The sequence below is a fragment of the Camellia sinensis genome, chromosome 9 (genome assembly GCF_055761805.1).
Source record: "Camellia sinensis isolate YWXY chromosome 9, ASM5576180v1, whole genome shotgun sequence".
Lineage (NCBI taxonomy): Eukaryota > Viridiplantae > Streptophyta > Magnoliopsida > Ericales > Theaceae > Camellia > Camellia sinensis.
Genome location: NC_138969.1, coordinates 129,254,126 through 129,275,672, shown reverse-complemented (window position 1 = coordinate 129,275,672; position 21,547 = coordinate 129,254,126). Strand labels below are relative to the sequence as shown.

Here is a 21,547-nt window from a genome sequence, read left to right as displayed (position 1 = left end):
TCTCGTTTATGAGCTCAAGTGTGAGGAGATGAGAGTGTGTAACTTGAGTGTCTTAAGTCAAAGAAGCCTTATATAGGCTTGATTAAGAGTTGGTCAACTAAACTTTAATTAATCTAAGCAATGGCCATTAATTATTTTAATTAATTCATTCCGAATCGAAGTTCAATTCAACCTGTCATAATGTTCTAAAAATTCTAAATAACACATATACCAAGTCAATTTCGTGATCGGATGCCGATAAAGCTTTCGATTCGCAGAACAAAACAGAAACACAAACAAATATTCCTACAACAGACAGATATAAACACAAACAATGGAATGCACATGTAATTAACTTAGGATTTCATCTTAATTACTTATTAGGCATACTTAATCATGGCTTAACAGTTAATTGTGGGTTGAGGTTATTACAGTCTTCCCCCCTTAGAGAGTTTGGTCCTCCAAACTCGAGTTACCTTCAGTCCATAGGAATATCGGATTCAGAGGGAACAATTCAGGGTATCTCTTCATCATATCATCTTCGGCCTCCCAAATTGCATAGGTTCCTCTGTGGTTTTGCCAATCAACCTTTACCAGTGGGATTTCCTTGTTCCTTAGTCTTTTGATTTGGCAATTAACAATCTGTATTGGCCGTTCTTCGTACGTGTAATCATCCTTCAAAAGTACATATGTTGTCTCAATAACATGTAACGGATCTCTCAAATAATCTCGTAACACTAAGACATGAAAGACATTATGCATATGTTCCATGACCAGCGGTAAGGCTACCCGATATGTCACCGGGTTGATTTTCTCAAAAATCTCATATGGTCCAACATATCTTGGTGCCAACTTGCCTTTCACTTCAAATCGTGTCTAGCCTTTCATTGGAGCCACTTTTATGAACACATGATCCCTGACTTCGTATTCTCTATCTCCTTTCGGACATCTGCATAACTTTTTTGGCGACTCTGTGCAGTTTTCAAACGTTGTTGAACAAATTTCACTTTCTCAGTTGTTTCTTGCACAAGTTTCGGTCCCAACCATGGTCTATCACCTACCTCAGCCCAGAAAATCAGAGATTGGCACTTTTTACCATACAATGCTTCATAAGGAGCCATTCCAATGCTTGATTGGTAACTGTTATTGTACACAAACTTGGTCAAAGGAAGGTAAGTCTCCCAATTCCCTTGGAAGTCCAACACATACATCCTGAGCATATCTTCCAAGGTCTGATTGGTTCATTCAGATTGGCCATCTATCTGTGGGTGGTAGGCACTACTTAATCGCAGTTCAGCCCCCAAAACCTGTTGCAAACTCTGCCAAAATCTTGACGTGAACTTCGAATCTCTGTCAGATACAATGAATACTGGCACACCATGTAACCTCACAATCTCATTCATATAAATTTTAGCCATCTTGTCCGCATTATAAATAGTTTTAACAGGTAGAAAATGAGTAGATTTAGTCAAACGGTCAACTATGACCCAAGTAGAATCCATACCTCAAGAAGAGCGAGGCAATCCCATAATGAAGTCTATAGTAATGTCCTCCCATTTCTATTCTGGTATTGGAAGCGGCTATAGCAAACCAGCTGGTCGTTGATGTTCGGCTTTAACTTGTTGGCAATGTAGGCATCTTGCCATAAAATATGCAATATATTTGTTCATTCCAGGCCACCAAAAAGTCTGTTTCAAGTCATGATACATCTTTATATTCCCTGGATGCATAGCAAATTTAGAGTTGTGAGCCTCAGTCATAACACGTTTCCTTAATTCAAAATGGTCCAGTACACAAAGTTTACCCTAAAATGTCAATACATTGTTCTCCAACGTAAATCCTGACCTTGGTTTTGAGTCAATCTCGTTGACAATTTTCTTCAAAAACTCATCTTCAAGTTGCTTCTCTCTAATCTCTTCAATGATTGTAGGCTGGGCAGAAATGGCGGCCAAAATCTTACCTTATTCATGCAGTACAACTTCAATCTCATTCTTCTCCAAGTCACATAACAACTCTCTCTAATCAGTGAGCGGACATGACAAATTCCCAATAGATTTTCAGCTTAATACATCTACAACGGTATTTTTCTTCCCTGGATGATACAGGATTTGCAAGTGTAGGCATCCCATTTTGACCGACCTTAAGACTCAGACGTCATCGTTGGTGCACCAGATGATTGCGCATGTTTGTGCTCGTTCTGAGTGCCCGAGGGTTTCAGTCGAGTGCCTTGTCTTTGAGCCTCTAAGCTCTTTGTGTTTTGGCCTTGTTTTTGGGCCAAACATTGGTGCCCCTGGCCTGAAAGAAGGGAAGGCCTTGTCACCCACTTTTTCCTCTTGTCGGCCACCTTGGGTGGCCGATCGGTTAAGGGAGGTGGCCGGTCGGCCACCTAGAGTGGCCAACAGCCATTTTTCTCCTTTTTCAGATATTTTATGTGCCAGTTGTACCAGCTGTTGATCACAGAAGCCATCCTCCATACATATGGAGGGATAGAAACAAGCCTTAGGCTTGTTTTTCTATATAAAGAGAGGTCCCTCCCCCATTTTGAGGGATAAGAAATTTTAGAAGAAAACTTTCACTCTCTCTCTCTCTCTTGAATTCTCTCTCTCTTCCTATTTAGTGCTTGAAAGTGAATTTTCTTTACATATTTGCATACAACTCCTTAGCCAAACACCTTCACCTTGGAGCTGAGGTCTCTTGAAGCTTGGTTTGAGGTCATAAGCTTGGTTTGAGCTCAGAATTTGTCTATTTGCTGTTGTTCTTCAAGGGTAAGGCCTTACCCCCTTTCAAACTTTGTTTCATTTACTTGTTTGGCCACCTTTGCATGCTGTTTTTGGCCTACTTTTCAACTACAAAAATCTCTATTTTTAAAGTTTAAAATAGTAGTTTAAGGCCTTTTTGGAGTTAGGGGTGGTCCACCCTCCGTTATTGCTTATTTGCTAAGAATTGTGCTACCTTTTAAAGCTTTCCAAACAACCTCTTTTTGGCCTTTTAATCACTGAAATCTAGGGGATTTTTAGTGGCAAAAACTTGGCCCAACGTTTGAGCATGCTTTTCTTCCATCTCAGGGTTTGACCTCAACATGTTTTTGTGACTTTTTTGACCTGCTTTAGCTCTGTTTTTGGCTGGTTGGGTCATTTGCTGCTTGCTTCTTACACTTGTAGTGTAATCATGCATACTAGCTTAATATGCATAATGAGTTAGCGTATCATCTTAGCTTATGTTAGCTTCATATCAGCATGCTTTTGCCCATGTTTTGTCATGCTTTAACTCTGTTTTGAGTGGTCTTGGTCATATGGATCATGTTTTGCATAGCTATAGTGCAAGTGGCTTCACTAGCTTTGCAATCTATGGCTTCTAACATGCTTTGCTTGGGTTGTTTACGTGCCATAGCATCATTTAGCATGTAATTTCAGTGCATATATCACTATCACACTCTCATACATACCATTCTTTCATTGCTTCCAAGAGCTGTGCTTTGTGTCTTGCTTGCGAGCCAACATGTGCGCATGATTTTCTTGCCTTTTGTGCCTAAATTTCAGTATGCTTTAGCCACTATTTTTGTATGATTTAGCTCTGTCCAGAGCTGGTTTGGTCATCTAAGCTTGTTATTGCATGTCCCTAATGTAGTGCACTTTACTAGCTTTGATACTTTTGGCTTTAAACATGTCTTGCATGCATTGCTTGCTTGATTTAGTGTCTTGAGCATGCCATTTCAGCACTAAAAATTCTGCAACCTCCTTCATTTCTTCACTTTTCCTTTTGCTTTGAGGATTTGTTGGCCTTAAGGTTGTGTTTCAACATGAGTTAGAGTTTGTGTTCAAATGGCTTTAACCCTTTTTTGAGGGTTCCTCCTAGTCAAAGGCATGATCTCTCTCATGTTTTAAACCCTCCTTTGGTTGACCCCTCTCCAATTAGAGGACTCTCACATTGGACTTAATCGGTAATGTAAAATGGGTAAATAAAATGAACCAAGTAAAACAAGAACAAGATAAGCATTTGTGTTGCATTACATGTGTTTGGATCGGACGTTAATCCAAACGCGAGGAATGAAGGACGTTTCATACTCAAAGTGATGAAACGCGTCACATTTCCCGGTCGTCGTCACCCTTGATCATGCATGATAGGCTGGTGGCACTTGGAGTCTTGTTTGTGCATTCACTAAGCTTGTACAAACTTGGTTTTTGAGCCATCATGCATTGAGATGCTTGATTGGTGGCTTGAGAGCCATGCGCCACACTCCTTTGAGTTTGAGAAATGATGAGGAGGGTGGAATACATACATTTCCTGCAAAATGCCTTGATTTGCCTCTGTTATTCTCTGTTGCAGCAAAAACAACATTTTGGAAAAGCAGGTAGCCGATCGGCCACTTGATGTAGCCGACCGGCCACCTACACTACAGCCACCTTTTGTGGCCAACAGGCCACCAGTTCATTTCTATGCAAGAGGGTTCCTGTTTTGAAACAAAAGCAGTCTGCAAGATTAGATCAGTGTTCAAAAATTAAGGCAAGTGCAAACAGAGACAGCTGTTGGCAAGGCGATGAATTTTCGGAAGGATGCAACCGAGCATGCATGTCTCCTTCGCCTGCGAAGCCACTTCATTGCTTTATTAGCTAGTTGTAGTTGATTATTACCTGTGTTGTAATTAATCATTCAATTTGTTTTGTAATAGTTTAATTATCTTAGCATAGCTAGTTATTGAATTATGTTGTAATAATTAATTAGCTAGAATAGTTAATTAGTTGGTCTGTAATAATTAGCTTAGCTTAGTGTAGCTTAGCTTATTTATTCGGACCCCCTTCGCGAGGGCCAAATGTTGTAATAAGGGTGCGTGTGTGTGTGCATGTCTTCCAACCTCGCTTCTTTCTTCCTTTTATTTAAACCGTTTTCGATGGTTAGATTAGGGTACGTTTTGATTAGCATACCTTATGCTTGCATGTTTGCATCATTCATTTGTATTGCATGCGTCGAGGCTCGGCGCATCATTCAAACTGCATTGTTTTTCAATACCTATTTGAATAGGTGTTTAACAGCATGTTATCAAACTGTTGCATTCATATGCCATGATTACATAGCCGAGCCTATTTAGTTGCATTATTGCATGTGTTGCATTAGGTATCTTTACATAGCTAGGATCATACATGATTTCTAACTAGCTTTTGTTTTGGCTTGGAGTACTCTGTAAGTTTTACGCTTTAGCATACTTGCATGAGTGTGAGTGTTACCATGACAGCATGCTTGCTATGAGGCTATTTGCTTAAATGATTAACTGAATGAATGCCTATGGGTGGAGGCTTTATTACTTGAATTGGAACAATTCATCAAATGTAGGTTTTAAGCCCACTTTGCAAAGTGGCAAAATCATGTTTCAAGCCCACTTGAGGGTGGCACTTTCAAACCATTTTCGAAAAACAAACATGAATTGTTTTGTTCTAATTCTTGCGATTTTAGTCTATACTTGTATACTGTGCGCATCACATAGTAAGTTAGCTAATAATCAAAATAAGAACACATGTGTTTTTAAAACAACATATCATGCTTAGTAAAGGCCGATCTTTTGATCGAGCAAGCGGGGGTGCTCCTTTCAGGACCTTCCCCTCTCGTACCCAAGTTCCCGAGCCGAGGCAACTTTGGTGATAACGGACACGTGGCATTTGGCACGAGTTAGGGTTTTCTAAATTTCTCAAAAATAAAATATTTAGGTGGCGACTCTGTAATCTGGCAAAGCAGTCCAGTCTTGGCATTATTTGATTTAAAATCTGATTTTCCAAAATGATTTGCCGGATTGGACTCTTTGGTGTTTATCAATCTCACATTGCACTTTGTGAGATTAGATTCAGAACTGTGACAGGAGGCCAAACTGTAGGAGACCAATTTGCACCTCTCCGAAAGGGAGCGCGCGAAGAAAGTCGAGTCCACAGCAAGTCATAGTCTTTGATCAATTCCAGCCATCTTCTATATCTCATGTTCAGTTCTTTTTGGGTAAAGAAATATTTCAGACTTTTATGGTCAGAGTACACTTTTCAAGTCATTCCATATAAGTAGTGTTGCCAAATCTTTAGTGAAAAAAGCGCAGTTACGAGTTGCAGGTCATAGGTCGGATAATTCTTTTCATGTGGACGGAGTTACTAAGAGGCATAAGCAATTACCTTCCCATTTTGTACTAGCACACACCCCAAACATTTGTAGGAAGCATCACTGTAAATCTGATACCCATCGGTTCCGTTAAGCAGGATCAAAATTGGTGTAGTTACCAGTCTAGTTTTCAGTTCTTGAAAGGCTAACTCCCGTTGATTGTTCCAATCAAATGATTCATTTTTCTGTGTCAATTGTGTCAATGGCATAGCAAGTTTTGAGAAGTCTGTCACAAATCTTCTATAGTAGCCAGCAAGCTCTAGAAAACTTCGCACTTCTGACACATTGGTTGGCCTAGGCCAATCCACAATAGTTTCGATTTTCTGTGGGTCAACAAAGATACCCTCATTGTTGATTACATGCCCCAAAAATGCTACAATGTCAAACCATAATTTATATTTTGACAACTTTGCATATAATTTCTTATCTCTTAAGATCTGTAAAGTAATTCTCAAATGATTGTCATGCTCTTCCCTGCTTTTGGAGTAAACCTATATATCATCAATAAATACAATAAGAAATTCATCAAGAAATTGTTTGAAAACCCTATTCATTAGATCCGTAAACGCTGCAGGTGCATTTGTTACCCCAAATGGCATTACTAAAAACTCATAGTGCCCATATCTAGTTCTGAATGCAACTTTCTCTATGTCCTCTGTTTTAACTTTTAGCTGGTGATACCTGGATCTAAGGTTTATCTTGGAGAACACTTGTGCCCCCTGAAGTTGGTCAAATAGGTCATCTATTCGGGGTAGTGGGTACTTGTTCTTGATAGTTACTTTGTTTAACTTCCGATAGTCTATACACAGCCTTAAAGATCCGTCTTTCTTCTTAACAAATAGTGTCACACCCCAAAATTTAGACAATTAAATATTAAATTAGGACTTACGAAAAATTAGGGTCACTACAATATACACACCACAAAAGAATCTCGTCTCGAGATTCAATAGGAGAGAGTATTAAGAAAAAAGTTCCAGGTGCATACGCCAAACTTTCTCTTCTAATTCCTAAGTGATATCATTTTCATCCTCGCTCCATTGCACTTTCACTAAGTTCACTTTCTTGTGCCGCAACTGCTTTACATCTTGGTCTAGAATAGTAACTGGTCGCACCACATACATTAGATCGTCACTAATCTCCAACATTTCTGGTGATACTATTTGGGAAGGGTCTTGCACACACTTCCGCAATAAAGATACATGGAACACATTGTGAATCATAGCTAAAGCAGGTGGTAGAGCTAATTTGTAAGCCACATTACCAATCCTCTCAGTGATCTCATATGGTCCCACAAATCTAGGTGCCAACTTTCCCTTCTTTCTGAACCGCATGATTCCCTTCATCGACGAAACCTTCAAAAACACAAAATCTCCGACATTCAACTCAACCTCCGTACGTTTTCTATCAGCGCAACTCTTTTGACGACTCTGTGCAATCTTAATACATTTTCGAATAATGTTCACCTTCTCTGTGGTCTCTCTCACCAACTCTGGTCCTAATAACAGCACATCTCCTACCTCCATCCAACAAGCACGTGATCGACATGGCCTTCCATACAAAGCCTCAAAAGGTGCCATCCCGATACTGGAGTGATAGCTATTATTATAAGCAAACGCCACCAATGGCAAGTGTTCTTCCCAACTACCACCAAGATCAAGGACAACTGTCATGCCCCAAAATTTGGACAATTAAATATTAAATTAGGACTAAATCCCAATCAGCATTCCATCATCCAAATCCTAAGGGTGAAACAAAAAACTAAACGCTAACCAAACTATCCACCATAATTTCATAACTAACCAATACCTCCAACATTAAAGTAACAATACATAGTCAAAATAACTTAAATAATGTACGGTTACAAACCATGCCAAATTATCCCAATACTAAAGTCATAAAAAAATAAAAATAAATACATAAACTAATATCAACCCTAAGCTCAAGAAAACAAAAGAAATCCAAGAAACATGTCCAACAACTATAGTTATTCCACGTCACCACCATAGCCCCAACTAATCCTGCAAAGGAAGCTCGGCTGCGCTCAAACAGAACGCACCCGAGTTGCTAAGAGACAAAACGGGTCAGTATACAGGTATACTGGTATGAGTACAAGATTTAGCAGTCACATGTCTACCAGACACAAACAAAAATACACTTAATTCTTGTTACAAGACAAGACAAGTAGTTCCATCCGTATCGAGACGAATGGGTAGTTTCCCGAGATACGGTGGCATTTAGTTTCTTGCCCGTACACAACGAAATATAAATTAAGTATAAAATAAACAAAATATAAATAAAAATATGGTGGGGTCAGATCTGCATAAAAAGTTAGTAAGACCCACCATCCTGAAAAAAAAAATAAAGTTAGTATAATTTAATCCTAAGTAACTTGCTGAAAAAGTATAAAAATGCACTGTTTCATGCTTAAATAATTTGAATTGACCAAAACTCAAAGAATAAAAATTGTACAGAATCAAATTTCCTAAAAGACAACATGAACGAATTTAACAGAAATTGAACAGGTTGAGAGAAAAACTTGATAGAAGAACCCAGACGGAATTCAATCGAAAAATATGAAACTAAAAACGAACAGAAACTATCCTAAGATGATTTTTTTTGAGAAAAGTTCAAAACACGAAAAGTGTACAGAATAATGTTTTACTTCATTTTTCGCAAAACCAACAAAAATGAGCTTGTTTCATGGGTTAAATGTAAGAATTTATTCTTAATTAGGCTGTCATTGACTATATTTTGTTTAGTTTGTGAAAAACGGGTTGAACGTGATTCAGATAGATTGACTGGTATGAGCCCAAAATTATTATTGTGATCCATAAAGTTTGGGCCATGGTCATCTTAGTGTATATATTATTTTATATGTGGATATGTGATATGGAGGTGTAAGGCCTGTTTTAAGTTATTTGGGTTCCTTAATGGGAGGGCCCAGTAATTGTTTTATTTAGGCCCAGTCCCCTCTCCTATCCTTATTAGGGTTTACATATATCTATATATATGTAGATCAAAGGGTTGTCAGCCCCATTGAAAAGACAACAAAAAGATTAGGAGAAGGAGGGGAAGAGCTGGTGCTAAGGTTTTCCAATTGTGAATGCCATATTCTTTCAAGGAAGCAAAACTCAAGACAATAACGGAATCAAATGATATGTATCTGAGTTTATATTTTAGTAGTTACTTATATTCATATTGTTTTGATTTCTAGTATATAGATCCTAAAATCTTACATGTGGTATCAGAGCAAGTTTATACTAGAATCAAAATCATGGCTGATTATTTCAGTAAAATTATTTTATATAATGATAAGGAATAAATTAATATTTCTTTTACTGAATGATGTTTTTGCATCTCAAAATTGTGCTTTAGTAATTTCAAGCAAACTTTTTCAATGTAACGAGTACATACTGTTTGAGTATTGATAGTTTGCTTCCAATTGTATTATATAAAATAAAAATAAATAAATAAATAAATAAATAAATAAATAAGTAATTTAGATCTGGTAGTTTTACGAAAATTGTGAAGTATGGACATGTGTATATTGAATCTGTATTGATATATATATATATTTCAAATCTTACCTAATCAAATATTTGCAAAACACATGAAACATATTCGTTTTTATGACTTTTACATAAACATAAAGATTGTTTAAGAGTTCTATATCATGTATATCACTTTGGTGTATTTTTTGTAAATTCATATACGAATTTTGGTTGGCCGTGAGCTATTATTTTTGAGTAACTGTTTAGTAGTGATTCGTAATATGATATTATATATGCTTTGATGGGTTACAGATTGCATTATTGTTAATAAATAAATAAAGTTTTAAAGGTGGACAAATATTTATTTTGTAGTCTCAGTTGGAAGATTTTTGAATCAATATGGGTGATACTGCCGAAGTGGTTAATTTATTGAGATTTAAAGTGATTTACCAATAAGGATTCTGGAAAGCTCTTCTAATATTATATCACTCAATTACCTACCCAAAGGGGGTTAATTGAGTGTATTAATTTTAGAGGTAGTGTGAGCCGCTAGTAAGGGAAATTTTATTGTTTTTGAAAGAATTTATCTACCCAAAGGAGATAATTTCTTGAAAAATCATTCTTGCTAGTTGACTTGTTTATAGGTGTTAGAATGTGTCTTATATATTCAGCCCAAAGGTATTTATATGATGATACATTCTGAAACATCTAACAAGATTGTTAAAGTTTATTTGCAGCCCATTGTTGTGAGATTATAATTATTGCCCATGTATAATTAATTAAGATTATATTAAAGTTTAAAGATGTTGATTGTATTCTATATATTCAACCCAAAGGTGTTTATATAGTGATACATTCTGGCACATCTGAGAATATTGCTAAAGTTTATTCGCAGCATATTCTTGTGAGATTATACTAATTGCCTGTGTATAATTGAAAGTTGGAGTTGTGAACATGCTTTCTATATATTCAGTTTAAGAGTGATATATTTTAAATATTTGAGAATATTAATTGTGATTATGAGATTATTATTGTCTATATATAATTGAATGATATTATATTGAATTGAAAGCAATGAAGGGATATATTTTTATGAAAATCAAATTTACTCCATTAAAGTTTTGATTATAAATCGGTTAAAAGATATTGAGTTAGCTTTAAGACTAACTGATTTAGACATTGACATACTTGAGAATGTGTCTTCTTAACCATTTATATTAAGACCTCAATATAGTGTGAAAGATTAAAATTATATTCAATGTTAACTATTTAAGAAAGTAGAGTTTTAAAATATTCACTAGGTGATTCTTATAAGAAAATCTAAATTATACTCTACAATGCTCTATATAATACCTTCGACTTTTACAAATCGTTATCTCTCTTCAGTATTTTATGTTCTCCTTTTCAGAATATTCCGCAAATCTCTTTATATATTATTAACTCAAGTAAAAAAAATTCTTTAGAATTTTTTGTGAGCTATGACGCTCTTCCCACCTTCGGAATCTCCTTATTTATTTTTTTAAACTGCTTTAAAAAAAAAATTGCTTGTGTTGATCAAAATTTTATTTTATGGTCAAGTTATTTAAGTTATAGTTTAGTACTGATCTTATTTTAAAGAATGTTATTTTTATATTATCCATGAGATGCAGTTCAATTTTAATGTCAACAAAATAAGCATTGTTATTATTTTTAATTTTGGTAATAAATAAAATAAAAATAATAATAATTGAAATAGATTTTCATTTATCATAAGATGTGTGGGAAAAATTATTTTATTAATTTCATAAATGAGTATTGATGTTATGCATTTGTCTAATCTCGTTTATGTTGAAAAACACACTGATAAAGATTTTAAAATTATTAATTGAAGATCGATATTATAGTGAACATGATAATTTTGGTTAATATGCATAACCTCTTATTAAATTTTTTTTTATAAAATTGTGGAATCAATTTAAACATATCATGCTTGTAACTTCGAAAGAAAGTTGAGTACTTGAGTGTCGTAATTGGACTCCAATAAAATGATGAGGTGTATACAAGTTTTTGTGATAAAATATTTTTAATTGCTATGTATACTTATGTATACTTTATATCTGGTACTAAGTTAAAAATATTTTTAAAACACTTTTGAATTACGAACTAATATAAAATTTAGTTAGAATAACTTTTGAGTTTGGGATTGTACCGAAGTAAAAAATTTTATGATATATTTTTTAAATCAAAATGGGACCTATAGCTATTTGTTGTTACTTTATAAGTTGTCAATGGTTCTATTATCTTGCTTCTGACATAAGAATCTTTTAAGCTTTTAAAATGTGAAGTTATTAGATTGGTGAACAATTTAAATATATAAATCTTCCTGTATACTTGTGCCTATTATAATAAATTGGTCCGTTTATTCTCACATAGAGAAAGTGAGAATGCAAGTAGAATCTGAAGTGTCTATTCAGTCTATTGATAAAAGTTGAACATGTATGACATGTGCAACCTTCTAGACATTCTCATACAATTAAAAGATCCTTGCGATTATATTATTTTTCTAAATGAGCAATATCAAAAGATTGAAGAGATGATTGCTACGTATGATGAAGATATTGGCGATTTGTAATATGGTAAATGAATTGGTACAAATTATTAATTAGATATGAGATCATGTTATACCTTTTTTAAAAGTTTGAAATTTAATGAGTATTTTTTTTAAAAGATAAATAAATAAATACAATGCTATTGCAAGAGGTTGTGATTTGAAAAGAGTATTGTTCTTACCAATGTCATAAATATAGGTTTATAATTATTATAGTGGTATTGTGACATTTTTATCTTTTGCTTCGCCAAACAAAATAAATTTGATTTGTATGTTAAACAAATTTATCTATGGTTTTAAACGAATTTCTGAGTAATGATATTTAAAGGTTCACCAAATATTATTACTTGGCTTTATGGATAATACTATTAATTTATGCATACATCTCAAGGTCAGTGGGAGCAATTTATTTTTCTTGATCCTTTATAGCGATGAAATTTTACTTATTAGTAATAATTTCGAATTAATACTTGATGTGAAGATATTGTTGTTAATAAATTCTTGGTATAAAATATCTTGATAAAGTATTTTATATGTTTGGCATTGAGATACTTGAAAAATAACTTAGAGGATTATTTGTCTCATCTCAAAGAGCATACCTAGATCACATTTTTACTGAATTTAATATGCAAAATTGAAAGCTTTACGTTGCTCTTCTTAATGATCGAGATTAATTAAGTAACATTCAGTATTCATAAAATGATTTTGAGAAAAAGTTCATGAGGAATGTCTTGTATGCTAGTGTTGTGAGAGTTTAATGAATTATGAAGTTTGAATTAAACTTGGTGCATATGCAATTAGTTTGTTAGACAATTATTATTTTAATGTAAGCCTTGACCATTGGGTTGAAAGACATAAAGTGTCATGATATTTATAGAGAATTAAAGATTATACAATTAGCTATGGAAGAATTAATCATGTTAATATTATTGGTTGTATAATGTCGACTTTGGAAGTTGCTCAAATGATATATAGTGTCTGTTACTGGTTACATTTTTTATGTTTGCATGAGATCTTGTTTCATGAAAGAGTTTCATAAAATCACTTATAATTTTTCACTATACAAACATGTTTTAGAGTTCGACTTGAGTTATGTAATTAAAGAATTTTATTTCAGAGTTTGGAATTGTTAATTTCATCTCCAAACCTATAAAGATGTATTATGATATATGGTTTTAATTTTCTCTATAAAGAATAACAAAAACTCTGATGGTGTTAAATACATAATTTTAAAGTATTTCAGAATTACAGAGTTGTTAAAGATGATATTCTTTATGAGCACATGGTATAGAATACATACTAGTTGATCCTCTAAATATAGGGCTTAGGCCAAATTTTAGTTTGCTAAATATGTTGAGCATATGGGTACTTTACAGTTTTTTATATGCTTGGTTAAAGAAATTTTTTACCCATGAATATTATCTATGGTATATTTCAGTTAATAAAGTTTAATGTGTTTATTCACATTTGGTTTATAGTTATGTGTGTGTACGCATAAATGGTAATTGTCATATATGTATACCTCTTACATGAGCTCTTACAGTTATATTTTAATTTTGAGATATAAAGATTAACACTTTGGTTCAGAAGTATATATGGATCCATAAAGTATGATGCTTGGTTTAAAGCATGAAAGACCTCGATTTAGAGGAATAAAGGCTTCTTTTGGAAGTGTAAAATGGAATAAAATTCCTTGCAGGGTCTTGTCAAGACCATACAGAGGACTGAATGTGGAATTAGCATGTTATATAATTTTTGGATCAATTATGCTGAAATTTCACACTACACTTTATCACATATAGGAATCCATGTTGGTGAGATATTAGTGTTTGTAATTGTGGAAGGTGTTATGTTGTTCAATAGCATAATTACCGCTACAGTTCGATATTAATATTTCTCATTGAACGGGATTCTGTACTGAGATGTTTTTATTCTGAATCATGTTTATGTGTCCACTAAAGTTGTTTAACCTGAGAGTCATTTTTCTTAAATAAAATATTTTCTTAAAGTAGTAGTCAATGTTGCCTAAGTGGGAGAATGTAAGAATTTATTCTTAATTAGGCTGTCATTGACTATATTTTGTTTGGTTTGTAAAAACGGGTTGAACGTGATTCAGATAGATTGACTGGTATGAGCCCAAAATTATTATTGTGATCCATAAAGTTTGGGCCATGGTCATCTTAGTGTATATATTATTTTATATGTGGATATGTGATATGGAGGTGTAAGGCCTGTTTTAAGTTATTTGGGTTCCTTAATGGGAGGGCCCAGTAATTGTTTTATTTAGGCCCAGTCCCCTCTCCTATCCTTATTAGGGTTTACATATATCTATATATATGTAGATCAAAGGGTTGTCAGCCCCATTGAAAAAACAACAAAAAGATTAGGAGAAGGAGGGGAAGAGCTGGTGCTAAGGTTTTCCAATTGTGAATGTCATATTCTTTCAAGGAAGCAAAACTCAAGACAATAATGGAATCAAATAGTATGTATCTGAGTTTATATTTTAGTAGTTACTTATATTCATATTGTTTTGATTTCTAGTATATAGATCCTAAAATCTTACATTAAACACAGTCTCAAAAATCTGCATTACCAAAATGAATCAAAACTACTATAATCAAGATCATCCGATTGTAAGTTCTAATCGATCTTTTTAATAAAAAGTTAAAACACAAAAGTTATCTAGAATTACATATACATGTCTCTGCTCAAATTTCATAATTTATCGAGGTTGTTTACTATTTTTCAGGACATACAAATCAACACAATTCACACTATACCAATAAACTCGTAATTAAATTTTTTGTACGTTAACTCCACCACTTCGGCCCTCCACTTCCGGCCTACACATATATCCCATGTGCCTCCCGTATACCTAATACCGCTCCGAAGCCAAACTTGCACGGGGATATCGTCCCGAGTTTGACTCACACTCCCCGGATGGTTAGCATATACGTACACGCGTAAATCAAAGCACTCGTCTACTCATGAGAACGAGGCAACAATATATATATACAAAACATCTCACTCATGAGAATAAACATAACAATGCCAAGCTTAAGGCATTCAAATAAATCTCATAATCCTCACTTTTTTTTTCATACACTTTTTCTCACCAACACTCAAATAAAACAACAATCTATGGAGTCATGGTGGAGTGTAATGAATTTATCTATGGGTTCCTAATTTATTTTAATTTCATATAACCATGAGTGGGATTACAACCATAAAATAAATCCATATAAAAACCCTAAACTTGACATACATAACTAATCAAAATAATTAAAATCAATCAATCAACTAAAAACCCTAAACCTTACATACACAACTAAACAAAATAATTAAAATCAATCAATCATCTCAAAACCCTAAACCTTACATACACAACAAATCAAAATAATTAAAATCAATCTATCATCTTTATATAAATACCAAAACAAACTAACATTAAATAATTAAAAATAAATAAATAAAAACAACGAATTAAATATAAATCAAGGGAAGTGGGTTTTGTACTCATAATATTTTTTTTGAAGATCAAAGAATCACTTGAATAATTAATGAAGCCACCAAAATAAAGCCCTAATCTTTTTCTTCCTTTTCCCTCCTCTTCTCTTTCTCTCTCGGGTTGCACTCACACAGCCGCACACATAACCTTCTCTTCTTTCTTTGATTTCTCTCTCTCTCACACATTCACAATTGTTGCTCTCTCTTTTTTTTCCCCCTTAATTCTCATTGGTGCAGCCCTTTAAGCCTAGTAACCTAATTGACATATTATACTTTAACATCCTTTTGTTTGTTTATTTTTTTATTATATAATATTATATTATACAAATATAATATATATAAATATACTATATATGATCAACACATATATGTAGGCAATTAAATATTAAATTAGGACTTACGAAAAATTAGGGTCGCTACAAATAGGACTGGAGCACCCTATATGTAGAAACCCCATTTTTGACCGTACTCAAGACTCAGACATCATCGCTTGTGCACTCGATGATTATGATTGCATGTGTTCGTTTTGAGTGCTCGAAATTCTCGATGGAGTGCCTTGCCTTTGAGCCTTAAAACCTTATCTATTTTGTGCTTGGGTTTGGACCAATTCTTGTTGTGTTTAAGTCTGAAACCTTTTGGTGACCTGTCGGCCACCACCATAGGCTGTCGGCCATGAATAATGGTTGTCGGCCAAGGGTGTGGCCGGTCGGCCACCAGTGGTAGCCAGTCGGCTACCAGTGGTGGCCGTTGGCCACCAATGCCTTTTTCCAAATATTTGTTGACAGCTATGACAGCTGTTAACACAATGAGTTGCATCTCCCTACACGTGTATAGTGGGATGTTTTCAAGCTTAGAGAGTGTTTTTCTATAAATATAGGGGTTCCTCCCCCATTTTGAGAGGTTAGCAATTTTGGAGCAAAATTCTCCCTCTCTCTTGATTTCTCATCTCTCTTGCAAATTTGTGCTTTGTAGTTAGTTTTCTCTACACTTTTACATACACTACATTAATCAAAGTTACTTCACTTTGAGTTGAGGTTCCTTGAGACTTGTTTTGAGCTCTAGCAAGTGGTTTTAGCTTGGATTTGTGCCTAGAGTTGCTCTTTGCTTGAAGAGGTAGTTTACTTGCTTTGTTCACTTGTTTAGTATACTTGTTTTCTCATCTATTTCAACTGTTTTGAGGCTAGTTTTGAACAATAAGAAGCTCTATTTTTGTGACTTAAAAGTGGTGGTTTGAGCTTTTTTTAGTTAGGGGTGGTTCACCCTTTTTGCTTCTTTGCTTGTATAGCTTTTGTGCTCTTAACTCATCACTTTCAAACCAACTTTTTTGGGCCTTTTAACCACTGAATTTCAGAATATTTTCAGTGGCCAAAAACTTGTTTTGAAGTCCAAAATTGGAGGGGTTAGCCTCCCCTCCTCATGTCTCATTTGCATGCCTAGTTAGCTTCACATGTTAGCATATTTTTCTAACTTAACTTAGCTCAAGTCTAGCATGTTTTAGTCTCAGAAATAACCTGTTTTAGCTCTATTTTGAGCTGGTTAGTTTGTTTAAGTCTTGTTTTGCATAGTTGTAGTGTTAATTCCTTCACTAGTTTGATGTTTTAAGGCTTTAACCATCATTGGTGTGAGTTGGTTGCATGTTCTTAGTACTTTTATCACTCAATCTCAGCACATACAATCTCTACAAGCCCCCTCATTTCTTCACTTTTTCATTTGTTTTGAGGGTTGTTTCAACCTTAGGGTTGTTTAAGCTTGAGGTTGAGCCTCATGCTTAATGGTTTAATCCTCCTTTGAGGGTTCATTACCAACGGCATGAAGCTTCCCTCATGCCTTGAACTACCCCATGGTTGACACTTCTTTCACTTTAGAAGACACTCACCAATGGACTAATTGACTAAAGAATGGTTTAGTAATTAAAATAAGTAAACAAAATTGGTAAGTAGAAGTGTGCAAGATAAGCATTCTTTGTGTTGCATTGCATGTGTTCAAATTGGACGTTAATTTGAACACAAGGAAAATGGGACATTTCATACTCAAAGTGATAAAATGTGTCATTTTCCTAGGTCACCATTGCCCTTGATCATGCATGATAGGATAATGGTCATTTTGGTCTTATTTGTGCATTTATTGAACTTGTACAAACCTTGTCCTTTAGCCATCATGCATGGAAATTGCTTGACTGATGGTTTGAAGGCCAAGAGTTTCTCTCCTTTGAGTTTGTGTGATGATAAGGAGAGTAAACAGTACAGACAACTTGTGAGAATACACTGTTTTGCTCTATTTTTCTTTCCATTGTAGCATACAAGTGTGAACCAGCAGTGGCCGACAGCCACCATTAGTGGCCGACCGGCCACCAATGGTAGTCGACCGGCCCTTTGTCCCTCTTGTCAGCCATCAGTGGTTTTTGCATAATGTGTTCCTGAGGTGGAGCAGAAGTGTTCAGGAAGTTGGTAGAATTTTCAGTGATCAAATGTGCAAATAGAGGTTGCAACAGCAAAACGGTGGCTTTTCGGGTGAAGGATCAAGCATGCATGCATGCATTCCTCGCTTCCCGGGATTAGCTAGTTAGTTTAATTAGCATTAGATCAAGCATGTGTTGTAATTAATTAGTTGTAGCTAATTAGGTGCTTTCAATAATTAGTTAGTTTAACTAGTTATTTGTTTTCGGTTTGTAATAATTAATTAGCTAGAAGTAGTTAATTAGTTTCGAGTTTTGTAATAATTAGTTAGCTTAGTTAGCGTAGCTAGTTTATTAGCGCTTATTCATTCGGACACTCCTTCGCAAGGGCGTAATGTTATAATAAGTGTGCGTGTATGTGTGTATGTCTTCCAACCACATATCTTTATCCTTTTTATTTAATTGCTTTTAATGGTTGAATTAGGGTCATGTTTTAAATAGCATATCGCATGCTTGCATCCATTCATTCGTATTGCATGCATCGAGGCTCAGCTCATCACTCAAACTACATCGCCATTTCAATATCTTCTTTGAATACGTGTTTAATCGCATGTTGTTCAAATCGATTCATATGCCATATTAGTAGTCGAGCCTATTAATTACAATCTTTGCATGCGTTGCATTAGACAATTAACATAGTTAGGATCATGCATCGTTCTAACTAGTTTCTGTTTTGGCTCGGAGTACTCGGTGAGTTTTATGCTTTAGCATACTTGCATGAGTGTGATTGCCATGTTGCCACGATTAGCATGCTTGCCATGAGGCTATGTGCTTGCTAAACTACATGAATGCCTGTGGATAAAGGCTTGTTGTTTGAATTGGAACAATTCAACTAATGTGCGTTTTAAGCTCACTTTGTTGAGTGGCAAATCATGTTTTAAGCCCACTTTGTTTGGTGGCAAATTCGTAAACTTTTAAGCCCACTTGAGGTGGCAAATTCAAACCATTTTCACAAACAAATATGACTTGAAATGTTCCAATTCTTGCGACGTAATCTATACTTGCTTGTGCGCATCACATAGTAATGTTAGTCTAATAACCGGAACAAGAACACATAATGTTTATAAAAGATCATATCATGATTAATAGAGGCCGATCTTTGATCAGGCAGGCGGGGGTGCTCCATTCATGACCTTCCCCTCTCGTACCTAATTTCCCGAGCCGAGGTAACTTTGGTGATGACGGACACATGGCTTTCGGCACGAGTCATGGGTTTTCTAAATTTTTCTAAAATAAAATATTTAGGTTGCGACTCTGTGTCTGACAAAGTAGTCCAATTTTGGCATTATTTGATTTAAAATCGATTTTCTAAAAAAGTTTGCCTGATTTGGACTCTTTGGTGTTTATCAGTTTCACATTTCATTTGTAAGACTAGATTCAGAACCGCGGGAGTCCGAACTGTGAGGCCTTCTTTTCAATCCTTTCCGAAAGGCGGGCACAGAAAAAGGCGAGTCCACACCATGGTGAAGTGCTTGGGCAGATAAACTTCTTGTCTAACAATTCCTGAAGTTGAGTTTTCAATTCTTTCAATTTCGAAGTGGACATTATGTATGGGATTTTAGAAATCGGTTGTGTCCCGGGTGTAACATTGATAGTAAACTCGATTTTCCTATCAATTAAGTCTCTGGGTAATTCATTTAGGAATACATCGGGAAATTCATTTACTACAAGTATGTTCTCAACAGTAGAACTATCATAAGTCACAGTCAAAAAGCAACATAAGAAACCCCAGCACGTTTTTCTTAACAACTTTCTGGCTTTCACAAAAGAAATCAAATACGGTGGAGGAATTACTCCATTTCCATCGAATACAAACTCAAGCATACCAAGTGGTCGAAACACAACAGTTTTATTCACACAATCAATAGTTGCACAATACTTTGTCAACCAATCCATGCACAACATATAATCAAAATGATCAATGCTCAAAGGCAACAAATCAACGTATAATGTCATATCACCAATCATAATATCACATACCGAATAAACATAAGCACATATCATAGAACCTCCAGATGGTGTAGACATAGATAGTAAACAGTTCATAGGTTCTAGAAGTCTAGTTAATTTCTGAGAAAAAGCATGCAATACAAATGAATGGGTGGAACCTAAATCTATCAACATAGAGGCATTATGAGCACAGATGGAGATTGTATCTGACACCACATACTCAATATTCTGTACATCTCTAGGCACTAATGCAAACACTCTCCCATGCCATAATGTCTCATTTCCAGTGTTGCCCCTAGCATTAGTTCTGACATTTGACCTTATTATAGGAGTAGATCTGACTGAACTTGTTGCAGAACAGTTAGCATTGTCAAATCTCAACAGACAATATCTCATCATGTGGCCGGTCCTGCTACACCAAAAACAAGTGCCAGATGCACAGTAATACGTGCCTTTATGCTTCCTTCCACATTCCGAACAAACTAGCATAGATCCATTGGTTTGGCTTGAACTGCTAGAAGATCCAGTATTTTGCTTTTTGTTGGTAAAAGATGAGCGGCCTTTCTGAAAATTGGACCCAGATCTTTTACCTTTCCATTCAATTGTTGTTGGGCCCTTCCTTTGTTTCATAGCTGCTAAGGTAGCTTCTTTCATCAGGGCTCTGTCCAGTACTTCCACATAAGTTGGCAACTTCAAGACACCAACTCGATCAAACACTTCTAGATCCAAACCGCCTTCAAATTTTCGTGTCTTTTTGTAATCAATATCCACCATGTGTGGAGCAAACCTGGCCAACTCAGTGAATTTAGCCTCATATTCGGCCACAGACATCCTGCCTTACTTAAGTTCTTGAAATTCTGACACTTTCTGATCTCTAAAGCATTAGGGAAAATACTTATCGTAGAAGATCTCGTTAAACTGAGTCCATGTCATATTCCTATTATTAGTTCAGATCAATAACCACCATCTCTGAGCTTCATCCTTTAAGGTATAGGTGGCCAAAAGAACTTTTTGTGTCTCGATGCAGGAAAACACTTCAAACAGTTTCTCCATTTCAAGCAACCATGTTTCCGCCTTTAAGGGTTCAATACCACCAAAGAAAGTCAACAGTTTCATCTTCATGAACTTCTAAGTTAGATTTATAATATCATTGTTATCCGGTTCAACATGGACCGGAGGAGGTGGAGGAGGTAAAGGTGGTTGCCCCTGTTATTGTGTCATTGCTTCAGTCAAAGCTACAAGCATCTGTTCCATTCGGCTCATTGGGGCTTCAGAGGATTCGGTGGCTTCATTACTTCTTGTATTTTCCATTGGCTATAGGTAGATAGAACATTTACAAACATAGGAAAACCTTTTTACAATGTTCAAATCATTCAATCTCAGTTCAATTCATTCATTTCAATTCCATATGTTCATAATTAGGTTCAGTTTTCACAGAAACATAAA

At 35.2% G+C, this 21,547-nt stretch overlaps 1 protein-coding gene across 1 annotated transcript; it reads right to left on the bottom strand.

Moving 5' to 3' along the window:
- Nucleotides 1–1,220: 1,220 nt before the first annotated feature.
- LOC145799747 (uncharacterized) lies at nt 1,221–20,932 on the bottom strand. The gene is made up of 3 exons (XM_082889377.1): nt 20,243–20,932; nt 6,126–6,602; nt 1,221–1,397 (listed from the first exon to the last, which is right to left on the bottom strand). The coding sequence occupies exons 1-3, from the start codon at nt 20,930–20,932 to the stop codon at nt 1,221–1,223; spliced, it is 1,344 nt and encodes a 447-aa protein (XP_082745503.1).
- Between the last annotated feature and the right edge of the window lie 615 nt (nt 20,933–21,547).